This window comes from Crotalus tigris, unplaced genomic scaffold (assembly GCF_016545835.1).
Source record: "Crotalus tigris isolate CLP2741 ecotype Arizona unplaced genomic scaffold, ASM1654583v1 scf7180000017771.5222438, whole genome shotgun sequence".
NCBI classification, from domain to species: Eukaryota; Metazoa; Chordata; class Lepidosauria; order Squamata; family Viperidae; genus Crotalus; species Crotalus tigris.
In genome coordinates this window covers 2,835,339-2,849,069 of record NW_024096622.1, presented here as the reverse complement: position 1 = coordinate 2,849,069, position 13,731 = coordinate 2,835,339, and the positions used below count along the sequence as shown (strand labels likewise).

Sequence of the window (13,731 nt, the reverse complement as noted above, 5' to 3'; positions counted from 1 at the left end):
CTGAAATACAAGTAAAATTCTAATTGCTACAGATGCATCCTTGGTGCAGCTGAATACAAAGCAAGAAGGAGCTGCTGTAAAAATGCTTTAAATTGTTTTAATATATTAAGGTAAACATTCTGATCACATAAGCAGAAGCTTGGATATTGCTACAAACCTTACCCAAGTGTTGGAATTGGTTTTTCCAGCCTTACCCAACTAGGTGTCCTCCAACTGCATGCAACCACTGGCATAGTGGGAGGTGTGGAGGTGATAAAAGAACAATCTGGAGGACATCCAGTTGGGGAAGGTAACTATGGGGTATTGCAACTTTTCAGGACCACATCTGGAAGCAGCTATGATGAGGGAAGCTATTTGTATTGGGCCTTAATCATTACAATGTCTTTGGTGATCTCTACTTTTGATTGAAAAGTACCTGCTTGCTCCAAGGCTTTCCGCATCTCATAGGAGTTCATGGTGCCAGAACGATCTACATCCATATCCCGATAAATTTGCTACAGAATGTAGAAAAAAGGATATTTTTTTCTATTAAAAATACTGAATTATCTGAAGGAAAAGAAAGCATATACATATAGTCCCTTTTATTTCCTCATTATTCATGCACGTTTCTTCTCCTGATAAAATAAGTGTTCTTTTTCTTCTGGAAAATTAATCTTGGGCCCTACAAGTTTAATGGAATAATATTTAAGTCAGTATTTCTCAACCCTGGCAGCTTGAACATGTGTGGACTTCAACTCCCAGAATTCCCCAGCAAGCAAGAACAAATGAACAAGTTGCACTTTCTACTATAAAAGCCGAGGCTAGTTAAGTTTCATGCACTCAGAGCAACAATGTATCTTGCTTGGTATCAATGACACTTGGAACCAGGAAACCCGTCCAACCTACACAATCTAAGTTGCTAGAGTATATTTTAAACAATCAAAATTACCCACATTAATTTATTTAAAGGTCACTTTTACCTGGTATTTCTGAATCTTTGTCCAAAGTATGTGGAATTCTTTCAGCCCTAGCTTACCACTTCCATCAGTCTGCTTGGTTAAAGAAACTTCCAATTTAAACAGAAAAAAATAATCCAAATTTCTTTCACTGTTCGGAGTTTTCTTTGGCTACATTTCTCCCACATCAGTCTACAGGGTAGAATCTTAGTTCCTACTAATTTACTACCTTCTACTAAACACTTGCTACTTTTGTAGAAAGAAACCTATTCTTAGGCATGTGATAGACACCTGTTCTTTATATGTAACCATTTTGTTACTTCCTATATTTCAGGGGTGGGCATCTTTGGAGGAGGTAGGAGTAGAGGGTACAAAGTGGATATGGATGTATCAAATGTGCACCAATAGTTGGGGTGTTCTTTGTATTTATGCATTGGTATTTTTGTATTTTTATTTTTGCATCAAGACATCAGATTCGAAGTTACAATTATTTTTTTACGGTGGTCATTAAGCAAATCCATTTTCTCCAACTAGTATTTTTTTACCAGAAACTATAAGTAAATGCCTAGAAACCAGCAAAAATTGAAAATTACAGTCATATTACTACAAGACGCTACAAACGGACGTTTGCTGGGGACCTAACTGCCAAGGGCCCAAAATGCAATTGTATGGCTGGGGGGGGGGGGGCAAATGTTATAAGTCTGAAAACAGAGTTTTCTAAGTAGCTCTGGACAGATCCATTGTAACTTCAAACAATTGTTAAGCAATCAGTTGTAAGTCATAAACTACCTATATAATGTAGTAGTTGATCTGTTTTATCTTATATTATTGTTTCATTGCATGTTTATCTAATACCATATATATTCATACTCAGTTACAAAATGTCAATGGTTAAAAAAAATCCTTCTTCAAGGAACATTAATCAAACATTTGATATTGGAGAAGGACGAGGAGGGGAAAAGACAATTATAGTAGAGTAAGAATGCAAAAAAAAAGGAGCCATATGAATTTATGCTTGGAAAAGAAAAATTAAGTCAGCTTTTCCTAACTTGATATATAAGCCTGGGAGTTAAGAAGGCTTATACATTTGTTTCAGGAAGATGTTCCAAACATGTCATGAAGCAAGTGACATTCTGCATTAGAGGCAGAAGATCTTGGGTAGCTGAGGTAGAACTATAGCACAGAAACTCTGCAGGATGGGTTGTGTGGGAGAACAATACAATGGAACTCCAGAAAGAACTTTGATGTTATTAGGCATGCCAAATTTGGGCTTCTAAAGTCCAGTCCACTAGCAGATGGTGGCATGTTACCATTTTCTATATTTTGTTACTGCCAACTAATGACAATTTTTCAGCTCAGGTAGGGTTTGCCTGATTTAAGCTTTATATGTGGTATAGGCAAAAATATTCTTTGCACATGTGAATAAAGGCAGAGGTATAATAACTAGCTGCATCCTTCTTTGTTTATGAATATACAAAGAAGGAATTAGGATCATACTCATGTTACATATAGCTTAGCACTATCATTTGGATAATTTGGTAGCCTAAGATCTTCTATCGTTGCTATCAAACATATTTTTAATGCACATGCTAGCTATAGATATGTCACCATTCAATTTAAATATTTATTACATTTACATCCCACCACAATCTGAACTGAATCTTGGCAGTTCAACATGGAATATCTCCTACTGGGTATGCCTTTCTCAGACAAACACTATCTGGTAAAATAAAGAAACTACGATCAGCATGTTTCCGTCCATTTATCCAAGGGATGAGTTGCAGCATACATCTATTAAATACAGAAGAAATTAACTATGAGAAGGATTTCATTAACTAGAACACTCAAAAAGCACACTATAAACATTTGACCATTTTCTTACCAAGTTCATCTTCCTCATTCTGTTTTAATGACCATCCATAATTCTGCTGCCCCCACTTTTCCCTACTAGAGCCTTAAACAGAAAATATACAACTGAAGGATACATCTAATAAATCAACCATAATTTTGCAAGTTTCCATACTAAAGCCATCAGATTTAATATCTTGACCTGCAAAGAAAAACAGCAAATTTGTTACACATAGAAATCTTTTACTAAGCCTTTAAAAGCTTTCGCTACTCTTGCATTTATTCTATTCATCTAGCTCTATTTCATTTTTTAAAAAGCTAATTTTAAGCACTGATAACTTCCCTCCCTTGCCCACACTGCAGGTTCTCTTGGTCTTTTATTGCACTAATAAATTCACAGCCATTAAAGAATAAGGCTTTTTCAAGCCCAAAGTCATCTCCTTTGCTTGCAAAAATTTTAAAGGTTTTCTTCCATAAAGTTTAATGGATGGGCTTTATTTATGTTGCTTTTTTCTACATGTGATGAAACTGGTTTAGATTGAATATACAATTCAATTAATAGCAAAGAAAAAAATAAAGTTGCCACACCAAGAGAATGTTTTAACAATATCACTTAAAATGCCTGAAAAAAGAGCTTTTACCTACAATGAAATAACAATAAAGTATTAGATGATCTTCTTGTAAGAAGTACTTCACAATCATTAACATGACTGAGAAATTCTAAAATCTACTATTATCTGGCCTACAAAAAAATGGGCAATGACAAGATGGCAGCAAAAAACCAGAGATATCTTTCACTCTATTCTTGCATTTAAAGATTATCCAGATATTTTGCTTCTTAGCTATGGTAACCCTAAGAAGTCTCATTTCTGATTATCAGTCCTTACAATTATGACAATGAGCCAAAAAAGTCACATACTCAGCAAAAAGGGCAGGATCAGCTATAACTACTTCTGTATAAAGTTGTACCAACAAATTCAGACATATGAAGCTCAAATAACACGGTAAAATTGACAGTTCATCCAGTATTAAAATCAAAAGGGAAAAGAAATAAGTGTTTTGATTCACTGAATCAAATCCCATGGAAGTGCAGAACTTTGGAGATGCTTTAGTACTTCAAGAAATGTACAAATAAATGTTGAGTTTATTCAGAAGGGTCAAACATGGGTTAAAATGCATTGTTTTTCAGTAGCAAAGTTATGTCCAACTTTTAGTGGCCCTATGGACCATAGCATGCCAGCTCTCCTATCCTGTGCTGTCTCCCTGCCGAAAATCATGCCCACTGTGTTGATGACACTATCTAACCATCTCATCCTCCACCGTCCCCTTCTCCTTTTGCCTTCATCAGGGTCTTTTCCAATGAGTCCTTTCTTCTTATTTGGTGTCCAAAGTATTTGAGCTTCAGCTTCAGTAAATGTCCTTCTAGAGAAAAGTCAGGGTTGATTTCCTTAGGATTGATTGATTTGATCTCCTTGCAGTCCAAGGACTCTCAATAGTCTTCTCCAACACCACAGTTTGAAAGCATCAATTATTCGGCACTTAGCCTTCCTTGTGGTCCAGCTCTCACAGCCATACATTACTACTGGGAAGACCATGCATAGCCTATCCAATTTATTTAGCTGGCTTCCTATGAAAATAAAATATCCTCAAAAATGACTTCTTTTTTCTCTCACAGTACAGAATTGATCCAAGGGCATAGGAATTGGATATCTAATCAGGCCCATATTCACATTTTCGGATGCTCTGGATTTCCTTTGCTCTTAAGCATCTAAGTAGAAGCTGTTTCTGGCCTTGTGAACTCATTCATAACCACTGATAGCATGTTTTCAAGCTAATTTTTCTCCAGCTTATTCATCCCCCAGAATTCTGGGGTTTCAGTCCAATAATACAGGGGTTAATGGGAATTACAGTACAGATTCTGTGGAGAACACTCAGCCAGGCAAGGTTAAAGCAAGAAAGGGAAGAAGGAAATGCTTACGTTTTGCTAAGATTTTTTTCAGAATATTACACAGTTCAAAGGCTGAGATCTCAGCATCCTGGTAAAAGGTGAAATAAAGATAGCATTAAGGACACATGTATTAAATATTGTTTCTGAAACTAATTGTTTTTATCAAGCCATATTCTGCAGCGGCATTTTATAATCTTACTTCAGCCATAGATTGCCCAGAGAGTTGTGTATTTTTCCCCATGGAACATTAATTTACTCACCTCTCCAGCTAATTGCTTAAATAATTTCTTAAAATTGGGTTCAATTTCATCTTCAGTGAGTTCTTTCTAGGAAAGAAAAGAATTGCCAAGGCAAGTGAAATAAAATTTTAAAAGCTTCTGCTATAGAATTTGCTATTTCATAAAGAAGAAAATATGCCTTAAATGCATTTAGCATATCTTTTGTTTTGCCTCTGAGCATGCCTGTTCTTTAACATTGCTATTTCTATGTCTTCTTGAAGGGTGAAAGTTTTATGAGTCAGCTTTCAGTGTAACACTCAGAATTAGATTTTATAAGCCAGACTAATATGGAGTGCTACTTGGTCTTCCTCTTGATTCCATCAACATTTGGCTACTCTATCAGAAGCAAGCGTTTCTGCCGTTTGATCAGTGTTCAGAGGTACAACAAACTTGAACACAAAATGTTCACAAAGCTGCCCATCCCACCTGATATACTGATATACCAAATATACTGAGATATGGTATAAGTAGACCAGACAAGAGACATAAGACAATTCTCAGAATTCCCAGCCAGTATGACCAACTGGGAATCCTGGCTTATGCAGCCTGAGTGCAGTCAAAACAAGTATTCCTATTAGCTAACATACCTCTTCAATATTGGCCTCAATTTCATCATCAATAACTCTACAAATAAACATAGTTAGATGAGTTAACACAAAAAAGATTATGATTGACTTTCAGATAGGAAGAGGAACACAACTGGGGCAGGGTGAATCTATGCATGCACTGAGCCATCTGTGGAAAAGTATTTTGAGAGCTATCCACAGAAAAGGCACATACTGTAACATTGCCATTTTTAGTTATCTAATCACAAAAAAATCCTAAAACAGTTTTTTTTATATAAAAAAAATAAAGATGACAAAATAAAGAAATGGATGGACAAATATTCTTATACATAGCTATGTGATTTGTGGCTTTCAGTGGACACAAGAATTTGTACACAATGACTTTGAAGAATCTACACTATTCAGAAATGATTACAAAAACAAAAGCATCTCTTAAGCTTGGGGACCAGAGAAAGCACTAGAAAGAAGTTTAGTGCAACAGTCAGGCCTTCAAGACTCTGTATGTTCCGCCCCTTTCAACAAAGTACACTTCCATTCAAACCTCTTGGCTTGGTCTACTTCAAAAGGCTAATATATACACTCTGAGGAAGGGTGTCCCTAAATTTTGGGTGGAGGTAGTGATAGATATATTTGGAATTTTGGAAGTATATTCCAGAGATGCCCTCAAATATGGGCATGCCAAGTCCCAGAAGTTGAACTAGTGAGATTGACTATCTTCACACCTCCTCCCTAGCTTCCCAGGATGCTTTCTACCGTCTTTGCTTTTTTTTTTTCAGGGCACTGAACTGTAGCCATACAGTGTTTGGCTACTTCTAGGATCTTTGCGAGACCAATGACATTATTGGAATAGAGATCAAACTCAATGCTAATATTTTGTCTCAAGCACGTTGGCTTCTTTAATTTTGAATCTAAAGAATAAATAAAACATACTAATACATACATACATACATACATACATAATTAAAAGTCAGAAAGGCAGTCCATCATTTCTTATTATTAAAGAAATAAATGATAGCAGAAGATGGGTGTGTGTTTTAATTTTGGAATGCCTTCCTTTCAGAAATGCATCAAGTGCCCATTTCACTGGCATTTTGGCACCAGTTTTTATATCTAGTCTTTAGTGCTTATTATATTGAACATAGCTGTACTTGATGCTGCTTGTGGATGAATTGCTTTGTCTCTTAACAGACCTTTAATTAATCTTATGGTATTTTACTATTGTGGTATCTCTCACTCAGGGATTTTCATGAAGGGGAAGGACAAATAATACTTAGCATTTAAAAATATATATTTCAATGGTTTATTTCAAATATATAGTGGATCTTGGTTTAGCTTTTTTACTTTGTTTTTCTCACTTATCTTCATCAGCAATTATAGTGTCATTGTTTTGGATTTGAAATCTCTGGTGATATTCCTCCTATTTCCAATTCATAACCAATATAAAAACAGGATATTGTAAGAAATTATAAAAAAAATCTGAGCCCTACAGAAGTAAAGTTAAATATAGGCTCATTGTTAGCTTCATGACCATAGCTCAGTTCTGAGAAGCTTCCTTTAAGCTTCCCCTATAGACCTTCAGTTATCCAATGGATGCCTCACAATACCCCTCCTTTGTTTCCTTATTTCACAGTACTTTCATATCTATGGATTCCACTGATACAGAAGACAGAGAAGGTAGATTAGTGAATGCCTGACATACTGTGAGTCAGCTTTTTTTTCAGAGAAAACCCTGAGGCAGAAGTCCCCATTCTTGTTGGGTTCAAAGGTGGATGGCACAATAATATATTCTCCTGGGGGAAGCTTGAATCGATTTAACACCTCCCGAAGATTGATGAATGTGTTGGATCGTTCCCTTGCTCGGTTTGTGAGAAAGTAGTTTTTGCTCAGGTGGACCTTTTTTGGGCCAGAAGACTTCATGAAAGGAAAGGAAAAAACAGAAATTATTATTCTTAAGCTACCAGAATCCTATTCAGATAACTATGTTAATAGAGCAATATAACATTAGCCCATCAGAAGATGAAGCTACATTCTGTCAATCTTCATGACAGGAGAGTTATCGAGAATCCAGAATATCTACATCTACAAAAAATCAAAAGCCAAGATAACAGTCTCTACGGCTCTGTGTGCGGGAGGAATAATGGTGGTAGTAAATTTACAGACACTCCCAAAATTGCACTGCAAACCAAAATTGGTGTTTTAAATATCTGATTCTTACTTTAGCCACAGATTGTTTTTGAACAATGCAAAAGTTTTCAAAAATGAAAAGTCTCAATGTTTTTTTTTTCCTAAAATAAGAAAACTGAACTTGCCCAGGTTGAATTTCTGTTATGGATCATTGTTTGTAAAAGATCATGAAGAACAACACTTCCACAATTAAAACAGTACATACAATTCTGTAGTTTTAACATTGAGAGGCCTTTTTAAATACAATGTTTAGTTAAAATATGTCTTCTGTTTTACAAAAACATATACACCACATACCTGTTCAGGCACCTGTGGAAGAGCAAAAAGAAAAACAAATTATATACTTTTTATTAATAACACTGAACAATGATCCTTCCCAGGAAGTAGTTTCTTAGCCATTGCTCTAACCTTATGGAATACCCTCCCGTAGAATTAAAATACCTTTCACATTTCTAGAAGCTACTTCAGATAGAACTCTTCCACACAGCATTTGGTGACTAATTACTTGTTTCCATTTCTTAATTTCAATTGAACTTTGTATTTTCGTGGTCTAATACTGGTTATAATTTTGATTTTAATTATACTCACCATAGACATTTTTATTGGTTGTGAGGTGCTTTTTTTTTTTTTTTGACTAAATAATAGTAAACTGTTCTATTTACTGATTTGGAGGCATATAGTTTGAAGGAAGGAAGGAAGGAAGGAAGGAAGGAATTAACGTCATGGTTCAAATTTTACTAGAACTGTTTTGACATTTATTTTTTACCAGGCTCTGCTCTATAGGGATCCCCAAATCCTTTGAGCCCACAAATGCATTTGGAATTGAAAACTACTGTCATAAAAAGCAGAGTTATGATTGACTACAAAGGACAAATAAAAATGACTAGAAGAGTTGAGAGACTCAAATATCTAATGGAGCATAACATGCATTGATTTTACACAGGTAAAAATTTAAAAGATTGAGTCCCAGCAAAGATGGATTCAGCCCAAATTCTAGAACGTCCAGACTCATCTTATATAAAGTTATTCCCCTATTTCCCAAATCTGATACTTGGTATCTCACATGCATGCAAGCCCCCAACTGGCCCAAGATGAGGTTTCAGAGAAAAAGAAGCCCACCCAATCTTGTTTGTTTAGCTCCTGTGAGATTTCCCAAGTAGTAATCTGTTTCTTAGAATGGAAAAGATTCTCCACCTTTGTATAAATCACCATTTCATGCAACTGTTTTAATGAACGTACACTTATGGTAAAAAAGAGGAGCCATGTAATTAATTTGTGAGGAATGCGTGAATCTTTAACATTGCAATTCATTAATAAGGTATTCCTGAATGTGTCATTCTGTAGCTAGAAAATAGTGATCTATTATCTTTATCTCAAAATTTGGTTTAACAGAAAAAAAAGAGCCTGCCTCATAGATTGCAAAGCCAATTGTGTGCATATCCTCTCCCATCTTCCTCTGCTTCCGACGGTGTTTCTGAATCAAACCAACCAAGAAGGTACAACCTCTTTCTGGGTCATCTGGATCCTCATCTTCTTCCTTAAGTTTAATCAAATATTGTGGGTTCATCCAAAACGTATCTAATTAAAAGAAAGGAAGTCATTAAAATTATGCCCAGGCTCTATTGATTTTCATAAGGAATTGTGGCTTGGAAAGATACAACCTTACACATTTTAGAGTGGTGTGCTCATTTTAAGCGTACTTATAAAAGTATGCCTACAATCAAACTTTAGAATGATTTTCTCGCAGATGAGGGATGTGGATATCTTCTTTTAAATAATTAAATTCCAGTGCAAGTTGTAAATGAATGTCATGTTTGGTATTGGACTATAAATAAATATTGACTGATTGAATGGAAGTAATTATAAACTAAATTCATGTAAATAGATCAAAGAGAGAAGCAACCTGGAATTAAGGAGAAAATTCCTAACAGTGAGCACAATTAACTAGTGGAACAGCTTGCCTTCAGAAATTGTGGGCACTCCCTCACTGGAGGTTTTTAAGAAGAGACTGGACAGTCATTTGTCTGAGATGGTATAGGTTCTCCTGCTTGAGCGGGGGACCAACTAGAAGGCCTCCAAGGTTTTCTCTTCTCTTCTCTCTTCTTTTCTATTCTATTCCAGAGCCTGTTTTCCGTTTATCAAAGCAATCTCAGCAAAAAAATAATTTAACTGATAGACCTTTGCCCATATGTGACATCATATTAAAACTACCCACTATTAGGGAGGGATTTATTGGCCATAAAGCACTCATTCTGGGTCTGTCATTATTTCAAACAGTAGTTAGGCAACCAGTTGTAAGTCAAAGACTACTCATAGGCAATTCTATTATTCACCGATTATTAGGAAGATACAATAGAACAGATATGGATATGAAGGCAAGCACAGGCTGAAAAATGACTTACCAGGATAATTTCGGCATCCACCAGCCGTGGAACCTTTTCTCCAGTTTCCATCCATCAAGTTCAACCTCCATTTTTTATACATGTCAGTAGTTAGAGTGTCTGGAGTCAAATTACAGATCTCAAGACGAGAGTAATGCCTCAGGAAATCACTCAATGACATCCTATGGAGTAATACCATAAATACCATACTTAGAAAAGGCATTTCAGACAAGCTTCCTCCCTTCTGCTGTTGCAGCTTCAAAGAAAACCAAGAACAATTATTAATCACTATGACAGCAAGCCTTCTTGACAAGGTATCATGCCTCAAGATATGTTACATTTCAATTCCCATCTTTCTTTCTAGAAAGACACCTCAACATAATGAACAGCTATTTCCCACCCCCATCATTGAAATGAAACATTTCTTCTACAAATTTTCTTCTATATATTCTGATCCCCTATGGCCCCCATATAGTGATATGGACCAGAACTTAATATGCTTATTTCCATCTGAATCTATCTAATATATCTCTGTTATAGTTTGACGAAATATAGTGATATGACAACTTATTTAAGCATTATAGATAAGATTATATACTGTTCTTCTTTCCCAATTCCTAGGAAGTCACCAGCCATACCAAAACTCTCCATCTTCATGCTGCCTGGTCAGTCTCTCTCTCACTTTTGGATCAATACCATTCCAGTTTGGACACCTAAATACAGGAAGCCAACATTAATGTTAGACTCAAAATTATGGATTATAACTGTATTATCCTGGAGGGCCCCAACAACATGGTTCAAGAGAATCTGATCTCATAATGTTTGCATTTGCTGGCATAGTCTGCTTCTACCTCAAGATACATATTTACCCCTGTCAACCTGTGAGAGATGACCAGGGTGGAATGGGACAACTCACCATAGCCAACTTTCCACGGTCAACTTGTCATGGTCAATTCACTACGGCCAACTTACTGTGGCCAACTCTCTGTGGGACAACTTGTTATGTCCAACTTGCTATGGGACAACTCATAGTGGGACAATTCAACAATTCAATTTAATTATTTAAAATAATTAAAAAAATATTTTTGGCATTCACATTTTATTTTGGCATCCTTTCTTTAATGATTCTATTTGACTAATTCTTCAATATTAGTGTAACTCTTTTCCCGCAGCAAGTTATTTTGTTAAGTTCATGCAAAATAACTCAGGGATACTTTATTTAAAAATTACCCTCTGTAACAGTTGACTGGGTTTTCATGACATATTAACTCCACATGTGCCCAGTTATGTTTATCATAGGAAATATTTTGGATGATCATAATGGTCATTATAGCTTTTGTTTTGTTTTGTTTTGTTTTGAAAGATACAACTAAAATTGACTTGTTAAATTAATCTTAGAGGTCAGTTACAAGACATAAGGGCAAATAAACCTGAAATATTATGTATGCAGTAAAATGCACCCTGTCCATAGTACAGTTCTACAAGTATATTATTCACAATCTGGAAAAATATAAAAGTTATATCATCAATACATAAAAGGACTAGAAATAGAAAATGAAGATATAGAAAAGATGTGTATTTAGCAGTAAAAAAGGTGCATGTTGTCCAAAGGAGAAGAGAAGTATTTAATTCACCCCCTTTACTGAAAAAGGGGAAATTATTTTAAATTATAAGTCAATGCCTTGAAAAAAAAAACCTTAGCTAAATAGGGAAATAGGAACAAGAAGTTATCATAGAGCCATCTTGAACAAGGAAAACTAAAATTAAAAGTTAAGTTTTTAAGTTATGTTTTATATGTCAGTGGGAGAATAATTTGTTCAGAATGAAAAAGGTAGACTTGATGTCCTTCTGTTTGGCGATCTTGCCTTGAGATTTCAATTGTTTATTTAAAGTGAATAACACTAATCCAAAAATGGAAAAAGCAGCAGGCTTGAAAATTGACCTGACAGAGTTTATTTTTGTAAAAACAAGGTAGAGATTTATTAAAGACTATTGTTTCCCTCAGTCTAGTGAACTGTAGACAGTACATCTAATAAAGACCACATCACTGAACTCATCTAGGTGTTTCCTTCTATTTGACATCTCAGACGTTCTGCCAGTGTCTATCTTCAGAAAGTTGAATACTCACATTTGAGTTTTGCACAATACAGATAGTCCCCAACTTAAAACAGTACATTTAGTGACTGTTCAAAGTTACAACGGCCCTGAAAAAAGTAACATATGATCATTTTACAACCACTGCAGCCTCCCCATGGTCGTGTGATCAAAATTCAGACAGTTAGCAATTAACAATCATATTTATGACAATTGCAATCCCGGGATCATGTTCTCAGTTTCTGCGACTTTCTCACAAGCAAAGTCAATGGGGAAGCCAGATTCACTTAACAACCTTGTTACTAACAACTGCAGTGATTCACTTAACAATTGTGACAAGAAAGGTTGTAAAATGGGGCAAAACTCACTTAATAAGCCTCTTGCTTAGCAACATATATTTTGGGCTCAATTGTGGTTGTAAGTCGAGGACTACCTGTACAATACTTTATTTAAAGTACCTGCTGATGCACAAAATTAACTATATTCCATTTCCTCCCCCCCATCCTTCATTAAAGCCAACAGAACTTTCCTATAACTTTGGCAGATGATGGAAGGAGCAACTAGACAGATAATTCATAATGTAAAAATGCATCCATGCTTGGGGCCAAAGCTGAAGGAGCAGCAGCTATGATAGGAAAGTAAAAGAGCATCTTTCCCCCATTGCTAGTTGGAGGAGGCTATATTAAAAGCTAAAAAAATCCATAACTTTTTATGAATGAGGATTATGTACCTCACCAAAAGAGAAGATATCCCAGTAAAGTGTTATAGAAAACACATGGAATTTGGGTCAATAGTTTCCAGCATGCTGTCAAGGAAATTTAAAGTTTTTTAATAATTCATGGTGCAAACATCATGTGACAGATTTGCTCACACTGGGCAGCAAATAGCTCTGGCCCACACATTTAACACTCACTTATCATTCCATTTTCCGGTCCATTCAACTTCTCCCCAGGGATTTCGGATCCGGATCAGTTTCTGCATGCTGCCTCGGAAATTCACCTGGTAGGACCAGAAGAAAAAAAATCAAGCTACTAATAGACAGAGTAACTGAAAAAGGAAACAAAGTATTTTAAATTTTTTGGCTACAAACACACACACATACATGCACATAGATGTACCTATTTATACAGTGTATATATATATATATATATATATATATATATATATATATATATATATATATATATATATATATATATACTGTATATACAGCCAAGCTCCCACCCAATCAGTTCATACCCCCACTGGCAGTTAAAAGGAAGAAACAGCTAAGACCACACATTGCTCCTCGAAGCACGAAGCTGAAAGCACCAGCCTGAAGATGACGAATGGGACTTTGTCGAAACGTCGCCAAGACACTTCCAATTTTACGCAGGAGAAAACCTGAACAACCAAAGATCTACATACAAACACCCGCGAAAACCTCAGAAAACAAATATCGAACCTCTACGGGGAGGAAATCCACCATCTGACCAAGACCTATGAAAAACTTGAAGT

At 35.7% G+C, this 13,731-nt stretch overlaps 1 protein-coding gene across 2 annotated transcripts in view; it reads right to left on the bottom strand.

Moving 5' to 3' along the window:
- Positions 1-13,731, bottom strand: part of CAPN2 (calpain 2) — a 41,262-nt gene that overhangs the window by 2,746 nt on the left and 24,785 nt on the right. Inside the window, exons 7-18 of one of the 2 annotated variants that reach the window (XM_039341688.1) lie at positions 13,148-13,233; positions 10,779-10,853; positions 10,162-10,322; positions 9,168-9,337; positions 8,057-8,068; positions 7,275-7,486; positions 5,597-5,633; positions 4,992-5,057; positions 4,762-4,819; positions 2,921-2,985; positions 960-1,028; positions 416-494 (exon numbers count right to left, since the gene is read on the bottom strand). In XM_039341688.1, coding sequence (XP_039197622.1) covers positions 416-494; positions 960-1,028; positions 2,921-2,985; positions 4,762-4,819; positions 4,992-5,057; positions 5,597-5,633; positions 7,275-7,486; positions 8,057-8,068; positions 9,168-9,337; positions 10,162-10,322; positions 10,779-10,853; positions 13,148-13,233 — 1,090 coding nt within the window. Of the gene's footprint in view, positions 1-415; positions 495-959; positions 2,727-2,817; positions 2,986-4,761; positions 4,820-4,991; positions 5,058-5,596; positions 5,634-7,274; positions 7,487-8,056; positions 8,069-9,167; positions 9,338-10,161; positions 10,323-10,778; positions 10,854-13,147; positions 13,234-13,731 lie in introns of those variants that run through there. The other variant, XR_005556466.1, reaches the window with a different exon arrangement.